At 38.9% G+C, this 26,729-nt stretch overlaps 1 protein-coding gene across 5 annotated transcripts in view; it reads right to left on the bottom strand.

The window, feature by feature from the left end:
• Mapk8 (mitogen-activated protein kinase 8) overlaps positions 1-26,729 on the bottom strand; it is a 70,182-nt gene that overhangs the window by 29,989 nt on the left and 13,464 nt on the right. For all 5 annotated transcript variants that reach the window (XM_028878359.2, XM_028878362.2, XM_028878363.2 and 2 more), the window contains exon 2: positions 1,065-1,233. In XM_028878359.2, coding sequence (XP_028734192.1) covers positions 1,065-1,186 — 122 coding nt within the window. In that variant the 5' untranslated portion in view covers positions 1,187-1,233. The remainder of the gene's footprint in view (positions 1-1,064; positions 1,234-26,729) is intronic.

Raw genomic sequence — 26,729 nt, 5'->3', positions numbered from 1 at the left:
GATTTTAAACAAATTTTGTTTAAGAAGTAATAAGAATGTAATTATGCTTGGGTACGGCTTAGCATTTCTCCAAACACTAGGTTATAACGCTAACGTAGTGATTCTGAATCAGTAGCAGAACTATCCCAAGGACTGTTATCTACTTCATTTTTTAAAGAATTATGTTCATCTATAAAACCTGAGCATTTTGGTAGAGGTTAGCTTGTAAGTCAACTTTAAAGATATGTAAGTTCTGAAACATAGTGAGATGTGCTAGCTGACTTTATTTGCTGTGGGATGTTCTGTATGTCAAATTGCTCTGATTGGTCAATAAATAAAATACTGATTGGCCAATGGCTAGGCAGGAAGTATAGGTGGGACTAACAGAGAGGAGAAAAGAACAGGAAGGCAGAAGGAGTCACTGCCAGCCACCGCCAGGACAAGCAGCATGTAAAGATGCCGGTAAGCCATGAGCCACATGGCAAGGTATAGATTTGTAGAAATGGGTTAATTTAAGATATAAGAAGAGTTAGCAAAAAGCCTGCCACGGCCATACAGTTTGTATGCAATATAAGTCTCTGTGTTTACTTGGTTGGATCTGAGCAGCTGTGGGACTGGTGGGGGACAAAGATTTGTCCTGACTGTGGGCAAGGCAGGAAAACTGTAGCAACATTTATTCCCCAGTGTGAAGTAGTAAGATTTATGAAATTTCTGTTTCACTACAGAGCAAAAGTGAAGATTAAGTGAGGCATCTCATAATCAGCTTTGGGAATAGATATAGGCATGGAATGAATAAGCCTGCCACTTCCTTTTTTGTGATATAAGCACATGACTCTGACCAAGTAAGTATCTAATCATAGTTTATATTTCAAGATAGCACTGTTCGTTAAAAATTACGGCTTAGGAATAACAAAAAGGATCCGTAATGTCTGAGGAAAAATTACCACATTATAGCTTTACATAGCTTTTATTTCTTTTTTTTTTTTTTTGAGTAAATGTGATTATTTACCAAAGGATCTGTATTACAAAGAAGAGAAAAGGCAGCAGTTCAAGACTGTTTGCCTTATTTTGAAATAACAACTTACCACACTATTCCTTGAGCTCCTGAGCCGATAGGTTTTAAATTCTGGTATCGTTTTAGGACTGTGAATGTAGAATCTCCAATCTCTACACTATAAAAATTGTTGTCACGCTTGCTTCTGCTCATGATGACAAGCAATTAGTTTAATGGCTTCATCCAAATATTCACCGAGGCTGCAAAACAAAAGAAAAGGTGAGATAAGAAAAAGAATTTGTGCAGTATTAACATCTAAGTCCTTACTCTGTGCACCACAGTAACACAGACTGCTAGGTCATCCTCATTAGGAAGAGTGCATCACAAAAAATTAAACCACCACGGAAGCTTTGCTCAGTACATGTTACATGTAAGTAACTACTGACTGGTTCTTCAAAACCATTTTATAATGATGAACTGCTTCTCTAATGCACACTTACCTAACCTAACCTAACCAAACCAAACCAAAAAAACCCCAAAAAAACAAAAAAAAAAAAACAGGGGCTGGGGAGATGAGCTAATCAGTAAAGAGCTTGTCACACAAATATGAGGGCCTGAGTTCAAGCCCGAGCACCACATAAAAAGCTGGGTTAAGTAGAGCATCATGTGCAATCCAGTGTGAAGGAGCTGGGCATAGGAGAATACCTGGGCTCACTGACTATCAAACTTAACCATATCAGCAAGCTCCATATCCCAGCAAGATCATTTTCTCAAAATACAGTGGTTAGTTCCTTGGGAACACCTGGGGTTGACCTCTGACCTCCACAAATACGTGTAACCCCCATACATAAAAAAAGAATAAATGTAAGCAAATAATTATAATTAACATAAAAGTCAGGCAGTGTAAATTATTAGCACATATTGCATCTGTTTAACAGACAAGGGTCTTTTTTGTGTGTGTGTGATATATCCTCTAACACCCAACAGCAACATTCAGTACAACTATAATGGCTGAAAGGATAGGAAGCAGGATAGAAAACATAAGATGAAGAAGGGGGAGGGCTCATACATTATTACACAAATAATTCACTTCTGATGTGTTTGGAGCATCAAACATTTCATCTCAGTTTTGACCACAATTCCTTACCACCTGCCTGATTAAAAGTCAAGGCTATCTTTTTTTTTTTTTCCTCATTGAGTATTGAAATATTGACAAATCTCTCTTTCCTTACTACACAAGTATTCTATTCCAAAATGCCTGCACTGGATGTGTAGGTTGAACCTATAATCCTGGCACTCTGGAAGCCCAGGAATTTGAGAGTAGCCAGGTAACAGACTCCATTTAAAACAAAACCAACCCCCCCCCCCAAAAAAAACCAGAAAAGGCAGCTTTAAGCTACCATTCACCAACCCAGTAAATCACCAATCCAGGGGTTGGAGATTTAGCTCAGTGGCAGAGTGCTTGCAAGGTCTTAGGTTCGATCCTCAGCTCCAAAAGAAAAAGAAAAATCACCAATCCAGTGGAATCCAAAGTTTGGCTGTGTGTGTGTGTGTGTGTGTGTGTGTGTGTGTGTGTTTTGCTGGGGGATGGTAGGCAGGAGGTGAGTGTTAAGGCAGTGATAATTACAATAAAAATTCTGAGAACTTTTTTTTTAAATTCAAGATACAGTTTCTATGTAGCCCTGGCTACCCTGAAACTCACTCTGTAGACCAGGTTGGTTTCAAACTCACCTATCTCTGCTTCCTCAGTGTTGGGATTAAAGGTGTACACCACCCACACCCAACTGACAACTTTTAATGAAAATAATTAACTCAGTAAGTATCCTGGGCAGCCTAGGATACACCACGCCATAATCTGTGGTGAGGAAGTCACATGGAAGGTGGGGAACACACACTGGGATTAGCCTGCAGGAGAATAAGGAAGAAAGAGGTGGAGGAGGAAAACTAGAAAAGCTTCCCCATGGTTCACAAAGGTGCCAGCAATCAGCTTCCTGCCCCTTGGCTTTCCTCAGAAACAGAGTGGTTGAGGAGCAGCCCTTCTGCTGTTGTTAGCAGACCTGAGTGCTTGAGTGCTAAGAGTTTATGGCTGTGCTGACAGACTCAGGAGTCCACAACTCCAAGCTCTGACAACGAGTCTTATGGCTCAAGACTCTAGAGGCCAGAGATTTAAGGTTCTAGATACCTAGGCTGGGTGCTTAATACTCTTGGCTTTTCTGGTAGTTTGGCATTTGGCCACTAGGGTAAGCCCTGATCATGTCTGAAGAGTACAAGGAACCACTTTTACTATCACGATGCCTTGAATGGACCCAATTTCTAGGATCAATATATAAATATTTAACAGAGGACCTTACACCCACCATTGTCCTGTCTTCCTTTCTCTAGTTTTCTCCTCTCCTCCTATTTCCCTATTTCCATATTCTAACAGACAGGAGGAAGTTCAAGTTAAGACAGTTAAGATAGGTAAGAGACTGTTGAAGAGAGGTGAGTTAAAGAAGGACGCTGAGACCAGTTACCCTTCAGACTGAGGGTTTTACAGGATAGGTATACAGCTGGGCCTTGAGGTGGAAGAGCATTAGGAGTGACAGTACATCCTAGCACAGAGGCAGCATGATGGGGAGCCTTTGAAGGGAGCCTTCCCTTCAAAAATGTGGAGAGCAGCTTCATTACAAGAAAGTGGCAGTCCTCAGTGGAGAGGCCACTTTTTAAACAATACCAGAAGGGAAAAACGAAGTGTACTTGAAGCAACAGAACACAGTATCGGTATATTACCATCACAATTCAGTTAGCTGGTATCCAAGATCCTAAAATTTGTATTCAAAATACAAATATCTTAAACTATTAGGAAGGTGGTTCTAGGCTGCTCAACATTAGTTGTTTAAAAGAATGCAATTTTTCTCAATGACATTCAACTGAGTAAAAACAGGTGACCTGATCTGTAAGAAGATGCCATTTTCCAAGGTACTCAACAAGTTATTTTGTTTTTATATCTAAGAATAACTCCCCTCCCCACCCCGCAACATAGTATTTTTATTAATTATCTGGGGATTTTACACAATGCACCCATTCACACTCGCTTCCCCCGTCTTCCCAGGTCCACTCCCACCTCTCCCCCCAAAAAAAAAGAAAAAAAAAAAAAAAAGGAAAAAACACACCAAGTCCAATTTGCTGCCCATAGGAAATACTTTATACTCAAATTTATGAACTGTATGCATTTTAATACAGGAAGGAATTCCCTGGGTTTATCTATTGTTTTTATTTTCCTCAAATAAAATTCCTAGGGATCACCTCAAGGCCCAGTGATGCTACTCAAATGCTCTCTTCACCAATGATCTACACTTCTGCTCCATTTTTATACTGTCTATATATAGTCCCATAAATTTCTACCTTGCTCTTATCATCGTCTGTATCTGCTAAAGAATATCCCATGTGGGCCAGAAGTTACTCTTCAGGTGGGCTAGCCAAACTAGTCAATCAACCTCTAACTTCATTACAATCTGCATTTCAAATGACCTACCTACCAGCGCCAGGACAGTAGATAACTACTGTTACAACTGTCAGAAAGAACCATGAAAGGAGCATACTGTGTACTTCACACATTGCTGGAACAAAATACATAAACAAAACTTTTTTTTTTTTTTTTTAAAGAAAGAAGTGGCTATTTTACCTCACAGTAGGAGTCCATCATGAGAGAGTGATGAAAGAATCTCAGCTTGCTTTCTCCTTTTCATGCATTCTAGAACCCCAGTTCAAGGCACGGTGCTATCTACATTTAAGGTGGTGGGTCTTCTTTTGCACTGATCCCTGAACTTTTAGGTGTGGAAGTTCTGTTGTATACCAGGGACAGTGGAGACAAGGCTCTACAATTCTGCATTTTATCCTGGCCAAAACCAATAGCTCTCTAATGAGACTTAAAGCTCACTCAACAAGAGGGAAATTCCAGTATGCCTCACACTGGAAACTTCTCATTTCTTTTATACTGTATATATAACCTCCTGACCCCAATAGGCTCTGAAGTTGATTTTCAAGTCTCTCCCTCTCACTCCTATTTTTAGCTAACAATAAAAGTCTCCTTTGTGTCTCAATTAGACACAAAGCTTTGCTTGTTACTACTGGCTCTACAGTTCCAAGAAGGAAAAAGGGACCTTGTTTGGGTTCAAAAATTAATGGTACCAATCCTGAGAATTCTTAATTTTAAAAGCACCTTTGTACTACTAATATGGGTTGACTCTTCATCTATCCAAAAAATTAGTCCTATAAAATAAAATGCTTTATGGGGATAGACTCAAATGCCTGACATTTTCTAATAATAACGTTTGCCAAATATTTTACTAATAAGATTCTCAAGGCTTGTAATAAAATGTTGATCACATCAAACCACCACCAGAGACACTTCCTAAAACCACAATTAAAAATAGCAAATGATACGTCTCAGATTCACTTTCCAAAGAATTTCATTCATATTAGTTAATTCCATATATAATTATCACCAGTTTATCTTATCAGCAATATAATTATATTCAGACTTTTAAAAAAGTACTATGTGTGAAGAATATTTCTGTAATTAAACATGCCTGCTCCCAGTAGGGATTTAAAAAACAAAGCCTGAGAAGAGAAAGGATGGTCAGTGTGAATCTCACCCAAAGTAAGGCACACAGGCACTTCCACAATTCCCAGCAGTGGAAGGGGAGGATCCAGAGAAGAGGCCCTAGCTAACCACAGGCACAGGGAGTTCCGAAACTCACAAGAGACTGACTTGACCCAGGAGGCTGCTTCGACCTTGGTCAGAGAAGCTTCTTTTTGTGGTGGGCAGCAGTCACATCCTTAAAGTTTCACCCTTAAATGGGACAGCTTTATCAGCAACCCCCCACCTACCCTAGGTTCAAGAAACATCCAAGAGGAGGCAGAAAGAATACAAAAGTCAGCGGACAGATGGGGAAAGGTGCTGGGAAATGCTGTCTTCTGGACATGCCATAGCGATTGCACTCTGAAATGACAGCAGGTGTGGCTAGCTGCAAAGCCCTGCACAAGCACAAGCCAGTCAAAATGACAGCATGGATGAGGGAATTCAGGAGGCTCCCAACCCTAACTGAGAGGCTACTGGCAGTTGACAACTATTGGAGAAGAAAGAATCATTCTACTTGGAGGTGTGGCCACGAGTAGGTTGCTCATGATCCAGTGGATGGACTAACACCCACGAACATATGGACAACACTAGTCGGAATTAGTAGATTATGAAAGGAAGAGGGTGGAAGGGAGGACAGACAGACAGAAAGACTTGCCTATGGGACCACTGACAGCAGCATTTGCTCAATTGAGGTTCCCTCTTCCCAAATGATCCTAGCTTGTGTCAAGTTGAAAAACAAACACAAACAAACAAAAATGTGGGACAAAGAACTGCAACTTGTGCTTTGCAGAGGGCATCTACAGTGGGAGCAAACAATCTTGCAGGACTGGGCCTCAGTCTCCGTAGGCAGTGTTGGAGGTGAATGACAGAATTAGCAGACAGTCAACTAGTACTAGATAATCTACTATAAACCTAGCTTTCAGTGGCAAGAAATCATCACACATTTTGGTGACCAGCATCCACAGATTTTTATTTTCCTGTTCAAGCATAGCAGTATAAACACACTCTCCTAACATATACCAAACAGAGCCTTTAACAATCTTTTAAGTTCTAACACAATGAAGTACACTTCAGGGAGAGGGAAAAAAAGGACCTATGAATAAAAATATCAAGTGACTTAATACAGTGACAGACAAGGCACCCTCAAACAGCACACTGGATTTACAAGAACAAATGGTCCTAAAAGAACTCAAAAGGCCCCGAGAGTATTAAAGTCCTCGGTAATAATAACCATGAGGAAATAATTATTAGTATACTCCAATTTAAAAAGCCAGAACATGGTCAGGTGGCAGTGGCGGTGGCGGCGGCGCATGCTTTTAATCCCAGCACTCGGGAGGCAGAGGCAGGTGAATCTCTGTAAGTTTGAGGCCAGCCTGGTCTACAGAGGGAGTTCCAGGAAACTGGGACTGTTTCAAAGAGAAACCCTGTCTCGAAAAAAACAAAAAGCCAGAACATGGCTAATACTTTTTCTTAACATAGTAAGCTACAAAGATTAAAAAAAAACAAAACAAAACAAAAAAAAAAACCCCACAAAGTTAACAATAGAATATTTAAGAGATAAAACAGTAGCATATATTATTCCTGGTAATAAGCAACTGCCAAGCAAGATGTCAAGATTACTCGTCAAACCTTAGGCAATCTCTTTTATGCTCTCCTATCTCCTAAACCCTCTGGAAAGTCATCAAGAAACCTTAATATTAAATGGCCTACAGGGTATACTTTTTCATCTCTCCTCAGTTTTTTCATAAAATTGATCTCATTTTACAAGCAAGCAGCTTACTTTTAAATGTACTTAAGAGGATCTGATAGCTTTATACTGCCTTCATAAATTTTATCTCCCAATTTTGTTTCTGAACCTGACAAAAGAAGGCCAAGACACTCTCCTGCCTGTCATTCTTCTGCTTGGGTTCCTAAGAATACTGTATACTACTGATTTTTCTCATTCCTTTCTGTTCCTGTCCAGTCTCCTTTGTAGCCTTGTTCTTCACTGGCCTTCAAATAGGATTTCCTTGAGGGCTGTCTTGGTCCTCATCTCTTGTTCTAACACTCCCAGAGCAATTTCATCTACCCATAGAGCTTTAGTTACTACTGAAAACTCAAGTTGCAAATATTTCTTTACTATTGAGCCTTTCTTCTCCAGACACAAATATGCAAGAGTTTAACAGAAAACTCAGATGTCTCAAAGCTACCTCAAATTACATATACAAAAATAACCATTTCCCTCAACTTCCACCAAATCTGCTTTTCCTATGTTCTTTCAGCTCAGAAACTGCTTTCATCATCTCTGTAGTCAATCAAGTCAAGAACATAGCACATTATCCCTGACTCTTCACACTCCCACATCCAACCTATGCAGTTCTGGAGACTCAAACGTTATCTACCACAAATCCATTTTCCTCTTACTCAACAGTCTAACTCAGGCCAAATTTACCTAGTGCCTAGATTACTGTACTCTTCCTAAAGGGGCCCTCTGATTCTTCTCTCTGCTCTCCATTCTTCACTTTGCAGCCTAAATAACTGTCTAAAGTTCTTACTGAGAAGTCTGCACATCATGTAAGTTACTACACGCCTTAACTATGAGAGGGTATGGCTTTGTAACAGTAACTGTTAATGTTATACAGCACCCTCCCCTCCTGGCAATAGCTGAGTAGACCAACAGTAGATAACTGATTTAAGAAGCCACTCAAAATCTCTCCAGGGGATCCAGTAATGTGAGGGAAACTGGTGAGGATTTGGTCAGCTTTGTGGTTGGAGCAGCAGAGTAGCCAATGCACACAATGAACAGGAAGCACACAAAAGAGAAAAGGAAAGACAGCATGCCACGAAGCAACTGTTTAATTATGACCATGCCTGATTCCAAACGTCTGACAGGTCCAAGGGCACTCCCTGCCTTTCCATATGTTAAGCTTCTCTGAGTCACTTTCTCTGCCTTTGCTCAAGTTTTTACTTATAATTAAACCTTCTTATAATTTTGGTTATGAGCCTAGCCTTTAATGGCTGAGTCATCTCTCCAGCCCAATTCAAACCTTCTTAACTAAACTAATTCATCTAACATGCGATTTGATCTAGACTTGCTCTTGCTTTAAATCAAACCTTCTGTCTAAGCCTATATCAGGAATTCCAGGGCTCTGGATGGTTCAGCTCCTCTCTTATAAGTCTCTCCTCCTCTTCAATTCCAGGATCCAGTTACAACAAATCTCTCTCATCTGCAAACCAATACAGGTTGGTTTTGCTTTGTTTTAAACACACTTCTCCCCCTACTCACTTTCTGAGATCAAGCAGTCAGTACACATACTCTCAGGGTACACATGGCTTTCCTCCATGCTAGCACATATTCCTTCATGCTAGCACTGAAGTCTAAGTGTCTGAGCAATCCCATAGCACTAAAACCTCCGTGAAGGCAGAGCATATTTTTGTTCATACTTGTGTTCCTGGGATTACAGAGCAGACACTCAAGATATTTTTGAATAAATTAATCTAAATAGTAGTCAAATATTATTTATTTTAACTGGTTAAGTTGCCTTTTCCATTTCCATAGATGCTGCCCTACTTCAATCCTATTTCTCCTCTAAGCCACTTTAATGTTCTGTGCCTATTTTTGTTCCATTCATATCCATCAGTAGGTACTGACTGCAAAAGATATTAGTTCTTCCCCTGCTCAAAATAATGCCTCTACAATTAACTACTTATTTCTTGAACATACACCAAATCTTTCTGTCTTTATGCCTCTAGTCTTTTTATGTGAAATGTACTATCTTTAACTATTCAAATGTAAGCCATTGCATAAGGTCAGAAAACAATGCCTTTTTGCTGAACTAGGTATACTTCTCAGGACACTCAAGAGCTTTCATATTGTATTATAAGTTATCTACATCTCTGACTAAACTTTTGAAATCTCTCTCTCTCTCTCTCTCTCTCTCTCTCTCTCTCTCTCTCTCTCTGTGTGTGTGTGTGTGTGTGTGTGTGTGTGTGTGTAATGCACACATGAGCACAGGTGCTCCTGCAGAATCCAGAAGAAGGTATCAGATTCCTTAGAGCTGGGAATGGTTGTGTGAATCACCTGACATGGGTTCTGGGAACCAACTTCTGATCCTATGGAAGAACAGTACATATTCTTAACTCTCCATCTCACCTCTCCAACCTCTAATTGAACCTTGTTTTGTCAAGTTTCTTTGGTTCTGCAAAAATAACATGTGGGACTATAGAGATAGCTTAGTGGTTAAGAGTGCACTGCTCTTCCAAAGGATCAGGTTTGGTTCCCAGCACCCACATCTGGTAACTCACAGCTGTCTGTAACTGCAGCTCCACGGGATCTAATGCTCTCTCCTGGACTCCAAGGGTACCTTTAATCACACATGCAACAGCACCCCTTCCACACACATAATTTAAAAATAAAATATATAAAACACGTAGGGAATTAAATATAAATGAAGCAACTAAGTTATTAGTGCTTGCAAATATTTTTCATAATAACCATGGTATATATTTTTCATATTACAAATACTCTCATTACCAAGGATTGATATTGTGGTTAGTGATATCCTTTGGGTAGTTAACTTGAAAAATTGGTATATATAAAATTTTAACATATTTGTTTATTTACTGTGTATGAGTATGGGTGTCCACAGTACACAATGTGAATCAGAGACAGCATGTTTACTCCCTCTACCATGTGGGGTCAGAGGCTTGAGTTCAGGCCATCAGCTTGAGGATAAACACTTATCCATCCAAGCCATCTCATAGGTTCATTTATTACTTATTTATATAAATAGGGAACAGCTTAGTAACCTGGGATGATCTGGTGTGAACAACTTTTAAGTGAGCTATATAATAAGGCAAAACTGTGTCCTCAAGTGAACTTTGAGGGAGAATCCCCTAGTTGCTATCATATGCCTTCTACATAATTGTATGTCGACTAAATATGACTAAAATGACTAAAATCAGTTGTACTACAGAAAAGACATTAGTAGAGGAAAAATGATTATGCAACCTAATCTATAAATCAAAACAAAGAACAAACCTCACACCTAGATCACCAAACAGTTCTTTCTGTGCCCTGTAAGAGGAAGCCCTGAAAAATAAATAATCTGGGCCTCTGAATATTTTTATTCACATGGCCTGCTGTTGCCTTGCAGTGTGTTCTGGTATTTTCTATTGCTTTGTTTTGAATAAAGTTTCCATAGTATTTGTGCAGATCTGTGGGCTTTGTTTCAATTCCTTTAAAAAGAAGCTAATAATCTGGAAATGTGAGACACTCACCATTGGCAACATTTATCATTTACTAATACAATCTTAGTTTTAAGAGTATATAGGTAACAATGACATCCCAATCAATACTAAATTTTCCTTTGTCAGTCATACCACAGATAATTCTTGGGCCAAAACCTTCCAATCAGTTAAAAATTTTAAGTCCAAAAAAACAAAAAAAAAACAAAAAAGAAATGTAATGAAAATGCAAGCACTGCAGTCAAGAAACCAATTGTTTGCTGGTTTAGTTTACAAGGCTGCCACTAACCTACAATAAACCTGTATAAATATCTAGTTTTAGATACTACACCTAGGGTAAAACTTGCCTTTCGATCTGTATGGTAGTGTTTTCCAAACTGAGTCCCATGATGGACATAAACACGTATTGTAGCCTTGCAGTATGAAACTCAGAAGTGACTAAATAATGGACTACAAAACTAGATTAAGTTGATTCAATAATCGAATTACCATGCCACAACTGTAAATCATTAAACATGCTCATAGTCTGACCGCTAGAAGTTCCTTTCTTATATCTAAACATTTCCAAGTTACATAAACTTCTAATATTAAGATGTTAGAAAATCAATAGACAAAAATAATTTGCCAAAGATTCTTTACTGACAAATAATCTTATGTTTCCTCCAAATGGAATATGAATCTATTTAGAATGATCAAACTCTGGAAATTTTCATACAAGGCAACATGGAATAAATATGGCAATAATATTGTCAAGACTTGATAATTCATAAAGTAATAAAAATCTCAATATATACTCAGTATGTAAGATCATTTGTAAGATGTTATGAGGGATGAAGTTTATTCAGTCATGGGAGGATGACATCTTAAGCATAGTTACATCAGTGGTTCAGTCAGAAGTTATAATTATTTTTGAAGAACTCCCGAAATTGTCTGGACCACATAGATAGAGCAGAGGACATGCTGCCAGACGCTGCCATTCGAAACAAGATGTAAAGGCCACGAGCCATGTGGAAAAGTATAGATTTATAGAAATGGGTTAATTTAAGATGTAAGAACTAGTTAATGAGAAGCCTGAGCCATTAGGCCATACCATTTATAAATAATACAAGCCTCTATGTGTTTATTTGGGTCCTAGTGGCTGCGGGAGATGGGCGGGACAAGAGAAAAATTCCAGCTATACAGCATAGCAACTTAACAGCAAAAAGGACCAAAGATTGCCATGCTAAAAATGATTCTATACATGCACAGACATTAACTAACTACTTCTTTTGTAATATTTAAAACTGTTGTTGTTATTTCACTTGTTTCCTTAAGAAAACTAGGTAATAATCGTTATTTTCTATTTTACATAGTTTTCTATTTTATGTCTATAAGGGCTCAAAGTTAAATCAAGAAACTTTTATAAAGACAGACAAAGCTAAGGTATGACTGGCCTGAGCCTGTAATTCCAGCACTGTAGAGGCAGAGGCAAGAGGATCACATGTTCAAGTCCAGCCTGGTCAACATAAAGAGCTACAGGCCAGTCTAAGCTACAATATCAAGACACTGTCTCACCACCTAAAAAAGACAAACTGTTATCTAGATCCAACACTATACATATGTAGTTCATGTTGGCCTCAAACTCACAATTCTCCTAATTCCACCTCCTAAGTGCTAGGAATACAGAAGTATACCACCATGTCTTAAAAGCAAATGTCAGTTTGAGTAACCAAAGTAGTGCACATGAGTCACCTAGTGGAAAATAATAAGTTTAATTATAAGGCAAATGTTATTGAGAACAGTGTATTATAATCTATAAATAACAGCAGAGAACCAAGAAGATATCAAGAAAAATGAATGTCAGAATAGTCACAAATTTAAATGGAATCAGATATTACCAGAAAGTAAAGATGAAAATGTGAGCATTCATGGTATTTTGTTTTTGTTTTTAAACTGTATAACCTGAATTTAAACAGACATTACAGAACATAAAGGTCTGAAGGAAAACAGACAGCAAACAGAACGGGGTGGCTAGCCAATGGTAGAGAGGGCCAGGACCACAGAAACTCAGCCAGCCTGACCTTCTATGAAGAACCAGGGTGGGGTGGGGGATGCATTGTATTCCTGCTGGACTCTCATCCAGCTCACCTGCAGGGTTGAGGCAAACCTAAAAAGTCCAGGTCCTCCGGAAATGTAGAAGAAACAAACTAAGTAAAAAAACAAAACAAAACAAAACAAACAAGCAACAACAACAAAAACCAACCTGTAAAGTGAATGGAAAACTCTTTAGAGTACTCAAATCAACCCAACTGCTTATGAAAGTCAGAAAATGGGGTCTGAAACAAGCTACAAATCACTTGAAAAAGTTAAACACTGTGGGATTCACTCCCAATTAGGAGGTGTGTTTTTCTCACCTACATTTAATGTTTTCAGATTATAAATCATTAGTACGACTGCTTTTACTTCCAAAATATGATTTCAGGTACACTACCCAAAACACTAGAGGGGTAGGTAATGAGAAAATGTGTTTTCATTTGTATTTTTCCCATGCAGGGAAACAGATGACTGACTCCAAGGAACACAGACTAGGTTATGATACACAAATTCTAAGAAGGCAGAAACAAGAGTCATAAAAGATACAAATGCAATAATGTTACAGAAATCTCAGCTAAGCAGTTAGTCTGAAAAACAGACAATTAGGTTTTTCTGAGATTCACTGTTTAGAGGGGAGAAGGGATGAAAGCAAAAGGAGTGGATTGTGGGAAGAAAGGAATACAGAGCAAAACCAGCAAATGCTTCAAGAGCAAACAGTTGGTTTGACTGTGCAAACACTTCACAAAAGATCCTGCCAGAAATAACTCTAGCAAGGTAGGACGGACTTTTTCTGCACCACCGAGTCTGGAGAACTTGGCAAGGTCAATGGAAATAAGGAAAAGATTTGATCAGTACTGTAAGAAATCAATAGACTTGTGAAGTAGATATACATTAAATGAACAAGAATCTAAAATAGAAGAAATTCCAGCATGTGATTAGAAGGGCAGTGATACGGTGGTCCCAAACAGAATCCGCACTTACCATGCGTGACTAATGCATATGTAGACTAGTTCATTATCTACTTTGTGGAATCATATTCCACTGTAAGAATGCACTTCGATCAAAGTGGTGCTATGATATGCTCACATCTGCTTACACTTTCCTAAAGTACTTGCCCCATTTTCTAGGAAGTCTGGGAGTTAACTGCTGGTTGACAGGATGCATATGCACACCTCCAACTTTACTGGGTGACAGAAAATTAGTTTCCAACTGGAAGTACCAACTCTTTGAACTCTTAAGGTTTTTTTGTTTGTTTTTTTAAGATTTCAATTTGCACTTTTCTAAGTACTAATAAGACTGGGCATATTTCCTGTCTGCTTACCTGTCAATTTTTTCTCATCTTTTTTTTTTTTTTTAGTTGATTTGTTAAAGTTCTTTACATTTTCCTGGTAAAGGGCCTTTCAAGTTTAGTGTTGCAAATAACCAATTACCCTCCACTTCTGCAAGGTCAGTGCTTTTATAATCTTGATTAAGAATCTGTCTTCCAACTTGTGTATCTTTTCTTCCTTCATATTTTAAGAATTCTACAATTATAATCTTTTACACAAACGTCTTCATTCAGTTTGAAACTGATCTTTGTTTGGTGTGAAGAAGATATCCAATTTTTGTTCCAGGTATATCCAATTATCTGGATGTGGTTAGCTGAAGTCTTTATGACTACCTGCAATGGTATTCTGCCATTTAGGAACTCTTCATATGCACAGAGGATAAGTGGTTCTAGGCTCTCTCTTCTTTCCACTGTCTATTTTCTATCCTTGTTCCAATATTACAACTTTTTTTTTTTTGTATTTTAATTTTATCTTAGTATCTAAAAGTGTTAATCCTCTAACTTTACTAGGAAACTAGATACAAACAACATAAATGTATATAATTTAAACAATGGAACAATTAAGTTTACAAAACTATAATTTTTGATCTCCAGCATTGAAAAATTAAAATTAATTGTGACAGACTTTCTAAACAATGACACAACTAAACCACATCTGAATTGGAATAATAAATTGCAAACAAAAAAACTACAAAAAAAAAAAAGACAGCTTGGATTAAAGCAACAAAAAAAAATTAAGACTTGTGGGACATACTGATGAAGTAGTTTGAAGAAAAGGTATGCCCTTAAAGTATATACTAAGTAAAGATGAGAGAGCATAAAAATTAATATGACCAATTGTCAAATGATGAACAAAATCAAAAGTTAGGTATTTCAAAATATAAAATGAAGTTAGAAGACTCACACTTTCTGATCTCAAAACTTAATACCTAATTACAGGAATCAAATTCAGTATGGTTCTGGTGTAAGGACAATATAGATGAATGAAATAGAAGCCAAAGTCCAGAAATAAATCCACACATCAATGATCAACTGATTTTGACTAGGGTGCTGAGACAGTTTAGCATGAAAAGAACAGTGTCTTCAATAATGGAAACCAGATTATCAAAGTGAAAAGTGAAAGTAGTTCTACTGACCTGTGTTCAAAAATCAATCAGAAAAGACTGCAGACCTAGCCTGAAAGTGAAATTATAATAAAGACTCTTGGGTACGTTTAGGCAATGGAGTATCATTCAGAAAGGAAGTATTGACACATGCTACAGCATAGATAAACTTTGAGGACATTATATTAAGTCAGACATACATTGTATTACATGAAATAATCTACATAAGTAGATCTACAGAGATAAAAACTAAATTGGCAGCAATCAGGAGCTAGGGCAGGAGAAAGAGAGAATGACTACTTCAGACACAGAATATCCTTTGGAGGTCAGAAAATATTTTGGAAATGTGCAGTGGTTGGGGATGGGCACACAATACTGTATGTATATTAATGGTAAATCTTATGTGTACTTTACAATTAAAATAGTCATTAATAAAGGAAAACATCAAAAACTCACCACCTGAGAAAGACTCTCTTATTTTTCAGTTCCTCAAATGCTGCTTGAGGCTGATGAGAAGTAAGTTTCCATGCTTTAAAAAAATGCCTTTAGGACCAGGCAGTGGTGGCCTTTAATCCCAATACTCAGAGGCAGAGGCAGGCGGATGTCTGAGTTCGAAGCCAGCCTGATCTACAGAGTAAGTTCCAGTACACCCAGGGATACAGAGAAATCCTGTTTCGAACAAACAAGCAAGCAAACAAACAAACAAATGCCTTCATGGGGGCTGAAGAGATGGCTCAGCAGTTGAGAAAACTGGCTGCTTTTCCAGAGGACCTGGGTTTGATTCCCAGCACCCACAGGGAGGGAGGTTCACAAACTGCAACTTCAGTTCCAATACCCTGTGGCCTTCTTGGCAAATGCATGAAGGTGGTACATAGACATACATGCAGAATCTATACACACAAAATAACAATAAATCCTTAAAAATGTTTTTAATGCCTTCCTGAATAACAGTCAGTTTAAGTGTCTGGGTTTAAGTTTCTAGAAATTGCCTTCCTTTAGCTCATTTCCCTGGCAATTTTCTACCTGCTACTAGGTTTCCTGCTTCCTCCTTGCTGCTATCATCACTGCTTACCTAGACACACACAAAAACTGTTTTAAAACTCATGTTTACTCAGCTCCTCCTGTTGTTGTGGTCTACCTACCAACTGCCTAGTCACACCATTACCAGTTAAGTTTCACACCTAGCTCAAACTTCCCTCTTTAGCTTGCAGACCTTGCTATGGTTGTGAGTGATAGCCACAAATGAGACTAAACCCTCCAAAACCGAAGTTTTTCAGTTCTTTTGACCATGGTCATCCACAATAATCTACCCATCTGTCTACTCATCACCACCTGTGCTATGATTATCACCTGAATTGATTTACTTCTAGAAATAGTACAGCGTCCCTTAACAACCTCAATATCTTCTCACATCTTAATTTATTATCATCAATATGAACACGATCTGACCTTAAAGGACCTTCAGTATCTTAAAACTCTATTTTCCCCCACCTATCTTCTTTAACTGTATACTTTCTTAGTCAACTTTAATTTCATGTTCTATCTTATTTAAAGATATTCTTATCAATATACTGAACTCCTTAAATTCCAGATTTGCAAAAATGCCAACTCTAAATCAATCTTTCTTTCTTGTGACTACATCAGGTCCAAATAGAAATTAGCACTGGAGGACAGATGAATACAACTGTCACTTCATGATCAACCTTTATGAGTGCACAATACTACTCATTCTCTGTTAAAACTACTTTCCATTCTCTGTAACACTCATTTCAGATATTCTTCAAACCACCCACTCTCATAATTTCTTTCTCTTCACAAAGTAATAAAACAGGGGCCCTAAAAGGCTCCTACCAAATTCATTTACTCTGTTAAAATTTTTCATTTATTTTAATTGTGTGTGTGTGTGTGTGTGTGTGTGTGTGTGTGTGTGTGTGTGTCTGCTTGTCTGTATAAGCAGCACATACAGGCAGGCACTCTTGAAAGCCAGAAGAAGGTATAAGATCAACAGGAACTGGAATTAGAGGTGGTTGTTGAGTGCTAGGATCTGAACCTGGGTCCTCTGGAAGAGCAGCAAGTCGTCTTAACAGCTGAGCTTTCTCTCCAGTCCTTCCATTATCATAACAGCTCCCAACTCTAAATTCAGTCACCACCAAACAGACCTCACCGAAGCTACCACTAACAGTCATTTTCCTCAAAGCACATTTCACCTGTTCTTGCAGAAGCATTAACACTGCCTGTCACAACTCTACCACTAAACTGTTCTCAGAAGGCCATTCAAAAATGCTCCCCTAAACTCAGTAACTGAAATCAGTTTTCCTCTCGTACAGTAACAGCTAAATGAAACTGTCATTAGATGCTGGAAAACACAAGACTGGGTGGGGTTCTAAGCCATTTATCTATGGTTTCTATTGCTGTGATAGAACACCATGACCAAAAAGCAACTTCAAGAGAGAAGAGTTTATTTCACTTCCACTTCCACATCAGTCATAAAAGAAGTCAGGGTAGGAACACTATGTAGACTAGAGAAAAGGCATCAGAATTCTGCAGTCATAATCATCCTAAGGCTTTGGCTGAAAACTAATATATTCTACACATGCATAGGACAAAACTTTCAAGTATGAGGCAAAAGGCAACTTTTGCCTGGGAGTTATATGATGTAGGATTGGTTATCTGTGCTTTACCCTGAAGCACTCACTGCCCCTAGTGAGGCAGCAGGTAACTGCTAGGTACCTGCCCACCTCACCCCTGGGGCGTGACCTAGACAGGGACCCCTTAAGACCTGGGAGTATATGCTTGCCCCTTCTTCGCTGTCTCATGGTCTTGGATGCTGGTGCTGTGTATTAAGGCAGAGCTCTTCTGAGAACCACGTTGGACCATGCCCCACTCCTGGATTCTGCGTCCAACTCAATTATTCTTGTTGTTGAGTTAAACCCCGCATAAATTCCTTTGGTCTTCAAACAGACTCCATAGGATCATCCCATTATCTGGCCCCCATTTTCCGATTAACATGATTCAGAACTTAGGAAGAAAGATCAAAGAATTAGCACAGATTTCCTTCCTATCTAAAACTAAGGAAGTCAGAGATAAACTTTTTTAAAAATTTCAATTTGGAGCTAGAGAGATGGCTCACTGAGAAAGAATATGTCCTATATGTGTGGGCCCTTGCCACTTTCAGAGGACCCAGGTTTGGTTACTAGACACATCATATCTGCCACCTGTATCTCTAGTTCCAAGGGATCTGTGGCCTCTATGGGTACCTGCCCACATATATACAGACAACAGGCACATACACATATAAATAAATCTTTTTTTTTAAATTAAATGAGTTTTTAGATAGCCTACAAGACATAGTCTTTTTCTTAACAATGACTCCAATGACTCCAAAGTAATCAGTCAAAATAAACACAGAACTCAAGATGGTATCACTGCCACCTGCTTTAAGTCCTCTTTATCTTGTGGATGATAAATGGCCCAAAGTAACTGCCAAATGTGCTAGCATCCTTCCATTTCCAAAGTAAGCTTAAAGAAAACTATATGAGCCGGGCGGTGGTGGCGCACGCCTTTAATCCTAGCACTCGGGAGGCAGAGGCAGGCGGATCTCTGTGAGTTCGAGGCCAGCCTGGTCTCCAAAGTGAGTTCCAGGAAAGGCGCAAAGCTACACAGAGAAACCCTGCCTCGAAAAAAAAAAAAAAAAAAAAAAAAAAAAAAAGAAAGAAAGAAAAGAAAAAGAAAACTATATGAGGTCACAGTAACACAGCAAAGAAACCATGGCATCTAGATCCACGTTTTTACCAAAAAGGATAGGATAGGTTTGGTTTTACATTTTGTTGTTGGTGGTTTTTTTTTTTTTTTAAATCGGTTTTTTTGAGACAGGGTTTCTCTGTGTAGCTTTGCGCCTTTCCTGGAACTCACTCTGTAGCTCAGGTTGGCCTCGAACTCACAGAGATCTGTCTGCCTCTGCCTCCTGAGTGCTGGCATTAAAAGCGAGTGCCACCACCACCCGGCTGGTTTTACCTTTTAATTAGAAGAGTGTGCTTGTTTTCTCCTGTGGCCCCTGCTACAAACACTCCTACTCTGGTCTCTGGTCTTCAAGTCTGCATTTGATTTGAATGTAGCTGTCTTTGATGCACTTCGTATAGGCTTCTGTTATGAAGCTGGTTTTCTGCAGTTGATTATTCATGACAATTATCAACACCGACGATTACTGTGTTTCCTACAGTTAGCCCTCTGGCCCAACGGGGTGGGGGTGGGGGTGCATTTCCACCAATGAGCAAGTCATAAATAAATAACCTCTGTCCTACTGACCATCTAGCTTTCCACCTCCAGGCACAGCATGTCCACTATCTCCTGGATCTTGTACACATCAGGAAAACATCATGATTATATGATAAGGTCCCAGCAGATAACCATGGCAGCTGGAGGAAATAACTGTAGCATGTGAGGTAGAGAAAAAGGAAAAGCAGAAACTACATCATAGTTCTGACAAACAATGTATCCAATCAGAAGTGTTTAGCATTTGCCACATTCACCTTTCTGACACACAAAGTCTCCTAAGAGCTTTCTAGTCCTCAGACCACAGGATGACAAACTATGCCAACATTTAGGGAGCCCTTATTGAAACAGTATTTTCCAAAAGATTAATACATGCTGTTTCAAACCCAAACACAGGTCAGACTCATTTAAAACACAGTATAGATGATTGGATTTTAATATAGACTGAAAATAGTACGTGGTTTCAGATTCCACATTGCAATTAATTTGTTAAATTCTCGTGTAATATAAGAATTCCAAATTATCTGTGTTATGATATGGGAAGTGTATTCAAGCACTTTCCCCCCTATCTGCTAAATTACAAAGCCTCCCAGAAAAGTGTTTGTGAGCCACTTTCTCATGGAACACTATTTTTATAAGAACCACTGGCACACAAACTATGTGTGCCTAAAAAAGGTGTGTGTGTGTGTGTGTGGAGAGAGAGAGAGAGAGAGAGAGAGAGAGAGAGAGAGAGAGAGAACACGAACAGACAGACACAGACAGACAGACAGACATATTCAAGCACGCTCAAGCACGTCAGGCTGTACAGAACGCAGGATCCTCCTACTTCTGCCTAAGTGCTAGATTTACAGACAAACTATAGTGACTTGAAATAGGGGACACAGAAGATATTTTCTTGATAATGACTAAAGTGAGTCTATCACTTCAAAAAAAAAAAAAAAAAAGCAAACAGCAGTGTCCACAGACAAGGATAAAACTCAAACTCTCAAGTGAATTAAATTTTCAGAAAATTTATATCCATTCCATGAGAGATCCAAGGATTTTGCTGCTATCACACAAGGAAGCAGCTTTCAAAATCTTTGCTGTTGCCAGGAATGGGAACGCATGTCTAGAATTCCAACATTCAAGAGGAGGGAGGTGGATCTCTGAGTTTAAGGCCAGCTTGATCTACAATATGAGTTCCAGGCTAACCAAGACTATACAGTGAGGCAAGGTTTCAAAATAAAAACAACAAACAAAAAGCAAAATCTTTTCAAAAACTATATGTCATGAGGGTAGTGAACTAGCAGGCTCTAGTAACTTCAGGAAAGCAGATAGGGCAAAAAATAAGCCAGGAAAGGGGATGTAAGAGTGCCATGTTAACATATCAAAGAATAATAATTTTAAATTCTGACCCAAAATTTAGGACTGTGAATAAAATATGCTTTTCCTATTAAAATAATAACCCTCCAATTCTAGCAGGAACTATATACAAAAATACCAGCTACAGACATTGTCTTATGAAGCACTTTTTAGTTTCATTTAACCTTATATCACAAAATACTTTAAAATTCATACTCTAGATTTAATATACTTTTTTTTAAAATTCTTTTTTTTTAAAGATTTATTTATTATACATACAATGTTCTGCCTGCATGTATGTCTGCAGGCCAGAAGAGGGCGCCAGATCTCATTACAGATGGTTGTGAGCCACCATGTGGTTGCTGGGAACTGAACTCAGGACCTCCGGAAGAGCAGTCAGTGCTCTTAACCTCTGAGCCATCTCTCCAGCCCAAAGATTTAATATACTTTTTAAAGCCTCAATCTTTGGAAAATGTCATTATTCATGAAAACAGTAGCAAAGGACACTAATTCAAAGGAATACACAAGAAGCTCTAAATACTCCCAATTAAGCATCTCAAAACTTTTGCTTAAATACGTGGGTCTTGCAATATCATACCAACATACTGTGGTAACGGGAGTGCCTCCTATTACACTGTAATGAACAGGAGGGGGAAGAACATGATGCAGAATCACAGGCCTCACTATGCATCAGACATAATGTTGTTACATGATTTTATTTTACCTTAATTTCCCCTTCTATAAAATTCAAAAGTGGCAGGAACAAGAGTACTGAGAAAAGTTGTGAAGTGTATATATGTACTCGTTTTTTTTTTTTAATTAAGCTAAATTCAAATGCTTTAAAAAGTGGAAAATTATAGAAGATGCAGAAACGCCAAACCAGCTAACCCAGAATATTACAAAGTGAATAATGCAACTTTTAAAAATGGTATAGCCTCTGGTATTCAACTGTCTCTTCATCTAGCATAAGATATAATTGCTAAACTACAAATTACTAACTAACCTAAACTGAGTAGGAAAATACTGTTTTTGAAATAAAGATTGTTCTCAGGCACTCTTGCAGAAACCACCCAAATCTCAAGTAGCAAATCAGTTCAAAGTTTAAAGAAAGGAATGTGCTGTGGGATATCATTCTATATGCTATGAATATGTATTGCTCTGATTGTTTGATAAATAAAATGCTGATTGGCCAGCAGCCAGACAGGAAGTATAGATGGGATAAGCAGACAAGGAGGATTCTGGGAAGAGGAAGGCTAAGTCAGGAGTCGCCAGCCAGACAAAGAGGAGGCAAGATGACAAGGCAGAACTGAGAAAAGGTACCAACCCACATGGCTAAACATAGATAAGAATTATGGGTTAATTCAAGTGTAAGGGCTAGTCAGTAATAAGCCTGAGCTAATGGCCACACAGTTTGTAATTAATATAAACCTCTGTGTGTTTATTTGGGTCTGAGTGGCTGCAGACTGGGCGGGACACAGGAAAACTTCCAACTACAGAAATAGACAATCATGTAAAATTAAGTCTGAAGACAACTTCCTAAAGAGAGTGTCTCAGGTTAAGGCATGATAAATCCAAGTGAAACACACACTCTGCCAGCAAGCAAGGAAAGAGTCTTACCCAGTCAAAATGACAAAGACGCCACCTCAAGAAATTCCCACTGAACACAAACATGGAACATTTGGTACATAAAAATTAATAATACCACCTAAAGCAGGTACTATAAGAAAAACAGGGTAGAAATCGATGGAATTGGAATCAGGGAAATACATGAAACCAACAAAAAACAAAAGCTGGCTATCTGAAAATATAAATATAACAGATATATCTCTAGGCAGGAATGAAGAGGAAAAGAGTTGTTCTGGAGAAAAAAGTCAGAAGGGAAGTAAGAGGGAGAAGGAGATAGCAGCAACAGCTGAGCCTTGTCGTGTAGTCCTGTAACTGCAGCTACTAAGGAGGCTGAGGCAAGAGGATCACTGCAAGGCCTGCAAGAGCTACAGAGTAATTTCAAAGCCAGTTGGTCCACTTAGGGAGATTGTCTCAATATTTAAAAAAAAAAAAAACCCACAAAACAAATGGGGATGCAGACTACTTGCCTGGGATGTGTGAGGCCCTGGATTAGATTTCCAGCACCAGTGAGGAAGGGTAAAAATCAGAGATGAGAGAAGGAAGGAGAACAGTGAACAGAATACTAATATAAAGGCACACGCCTTTAATCCCAGCACTAGGGAGGCAGAGGTAGGCAGATCTCTGAGAATTTGAGGCCAGCCTGGGCTACCGAGTGAGTTCCAGGAGAGGCTCCAAAAGCTACACAGGGAAACCCTGTCTCAAAAAAAAAAGTAAGAATGACAAAAGAATACTATGAACTACTGTGAACACACACACTGGTGATGTGAAATGAACAAACAAACTACTTCTGTGAAAGAAACAACCCACCAAAGCTCTTACAAACATAACCTAAACACAAGCATAAAAACAAAAGAAAAAGAATCAGTCACCCAAACAGAGCTGTATCTATTGAAGAAAGTGAACCAAGAGAGGTGAGTGACTGGTCTCTCTGCTAAACTGCCCCAATCTCTAGCCCCTAAGCCACAAGGCACATCCCATGCTCCTTCCCCTCCCATCTCAGCCCCAGTAGCAGGCCAGCAGGTAAGAGTCCTGTGTGCAGGCTGCACACCACCACTGCCACCACCCACTGGACACTGTAACCTACAAGACCCACTCTGACCCCCAAACCCACCGAACTCATCATCTTCCCCTTGGCCAACCCTGCCCCCAACATCAGCATTCCCTAGAGGCACAAGCACCACCTGCACCAATTGGAAGAAGAGCAGCCTCCCCGTGAACAGCCCTCTCCAGCAACATCAGCAGACCCTATTGGCACAAGTGCCACCCACATCAGTTGGAAAAACAGACCCCTACAGGCACAAGTAAAGCTCACACCAGCCAGAAGAACTGGACAATATGCTGGATCTAGACACTCAATCCACCACAAACCTCAGCTGAGATAACCCTACACGACCTGACAAACAGCCAATGATCGAACCCTTGGCCACTGAGGCCAAAAGACAATAAAGAAAACATACAGCAAAAGAACAAAAGACCCATCCAACACAGACATCACAAGAAGCAACACCTGTTCCTATAATTATTCCAAACCCAGATGGGTAAACGGCAGTCTAAGAATATATTCAACAACATAAGGAGCAATATGGCACCACCAGAACCTAATGATTCTGCCAGCAGCAAGACCGGAATATCCCAGGGCAGATGAGGCAGAAGAAAATGGCCTTAAAAATAAGTTTATGAAGATGATAGAGGCCCTTAAAGAAAAAAATGAAAAATTCCCTTAAAGAAACCAAGGAAAAGACAAACAAAAAATTGGAAGAAATCAATAAATCCCTTAAAGAAAAAGCCAAGAAAAAACAAACAGGTGAAGGAAACAGTTAAAGACTAGAAAACTGAAATAGAGGCAATAAAGAAAACACAAACAGAGAATTTTGGAAATGGAAAATCTGGGAAAATGAACAGGAACTACAGTTGTAAGCATAACCAACAGAATACAAGAGATGGAAGAGAGAATCGGAGGCACTGAAGATATGATAGAATAAATAGATTCATCAAAGAAAGTGTTAAATCCAATAAATTCTTAACATAAAACATCAAGGAAATCTGGGACACCATAAAAAGACCAAACCTAAGAATACCAGGGATGGAAGAATAATAATTCCAGCTCAAAGGCCCAGAAAAAATATTCAACAAAATCATAGAAGAAAACTTTCCCAACCTCAAGGACATGCCTATGAAGATACAAGAAGCTTACAGAACACCAAATAGATTGGACCAAATAAATAAATAAATAAATAAATAAATAAATAAATAAAAAAATAAAGCCCCCTCAACACATAACAATCAAAACTCTAAACATACATGTAATAGAATGTTATTTTAAGATGTGTTACTTTTGTTTATGTTGCACTTGTTTAACTCTGTGAGGCTGTGTTGCTGTGCCTATCTAAAATACCTGGATAGTCTAATAAAAAGCTGAATGGCCAATAGTAAGGCCGGAGAAAGGATAGGTGGGGTTGGCAGGCAGAGAGAATATATAGAGGGAGAAATCTGGGAGGACGACTCCAGGGGCCAGCCATCCAGCTACACAGCAAGTCACAGAGTAAGAGTAAGATTTACAGAAGTGAGAGAACAGGAAAAGCCCAGAGGCAAAAGGTAGACATAAGTTAAGGGAAGCTGACAAGAAACTAAGCCAAGCTAAGGCCGGGCATTCATAATTAAGAATAAGCCTCCTTGTGTGTTTTATTTGGGAGCTGGGTGGCAGGCCCCCTAAAAAGAGCCAAAATACTAACAACACATACAGAATAAAGAAAAGAATATTAAGAGCATCAAAGGAAAAAGGTCAAGTAACATATAAAGGCAGACCTATCAGAATTATACCTGACTTCTCAATGGAAACTCTGAAAGTCAGGTCTTGGACAGAAGTTCTACAGATACTAAAAGACCACGAACGCCAGCCCAGACTACTATACCCAGCTGATCTCCAAAATAATGAACTCAAGAAACTAGACATCAAAATACCAAATAATCCAATTAAAAAATGGGGTACAGATCTAAACAGAGAATTCTCAACAAAAGAATCTCAAATGGCTGGAAGACATTTAAGGAATTGCTCAACATCCTTAGTCATCAGGGAAATGCAAATCAAAACGACTCTGAGACATCATCTTACACCTGTCAGAATGGCTAAGATCCAAAACACTGATGACAGCTTATGTTGGAGAGAATGGGCAGTAAGGAGAACACTCCTCCATTGCTGGTGGGAATGCAAACTTGTACAGCCACTTTGGAAACTAGTATGGCAATTTCTCAGAAAATTGGTAATCAATCTACCTCAAGACTCAGTGATACCACTCTTGGGCATATACTCAAAGGATGCTCAATCATACCACAAAGACACTTGCTCAACTATGTTCACAGCAGTATTATTTGTAATAGCCAGAACCTGGAAACAACCTAGATGGCCCTCAACCGAAGAACAGATAAAGAAAATGTGGTACTTTTTTACAATGGGATCATGAAATTTTCAGGCACATGGATGGAAAAAAAATCATTCTAAGTGAGGTAACCCAGACCCAGAAAGACAAAAATGGTATATACTCACTTATAAGTGGATATTAGATATAAAGCAAAGGATAACCAGGCAACAATCCACAACCCCAGGGAAGCTAGGTAACAAGGAGGACCCTGAGCAGGACACATGGATTGTCCTGGGAAAGGGAAATAGATGAGATATCCTGGGTAAACTGGGGGAGGTAGAGGGGAAGGGATGGCCAAGCTGGGCTAGGGATGGAGAGGGAGCAATGAGAGAGATTGATAGAGGGGGCCATTACAGGGTTAGGGAGAAATCAGGTGCCAGGGAAACTCCCAGGAATCCACAAGGATGACCCCAGCTAAGACTCCAGAGAGTCCTAGAGCACTAGAACTAATACCACTGTCTCCTATCATGAGATTGATCCATCACATCTCACACTCCTGATACCCCAGTTCTGAATTCACACTGCCATAGTGCTCTATAGATCTTTTTATTTTACCCACTTCCTTATCCCTTGTCTTCCAAAATTCCTAATTTGTAATAAGCACACTTATATACTACATCTATAGTATGTCCCTGCTGTCATCTGTCTCCCTTCACTCAACAAAAACCTTAGGCAAATGGTGTTATAGAATATTATTTTAAGATGTATTACTTTTGTTTACATTGCATTTGTTTAACTCTGTGTT

The sequence above is a fragment of the Peromyscus leucopus genome, chromosome 9 (assembly GCF_004664715.2).
Source record: "Peromyscus leucopus breed LL Stock chromosome 9, UCI_PerLeu_2.1, whole genome shotgun sequence".
Lineage (NCBI taxonomy): Eukaryota > Metazoa > Chordata > Mammalia > Rodentia > Cricetidae > Peromyscus > Peromyscus leucopus.
Note: the sequence above shows the minus strand (reverse complement) of the source record. Positions and strands in the feature narration are given on the sequence as shown.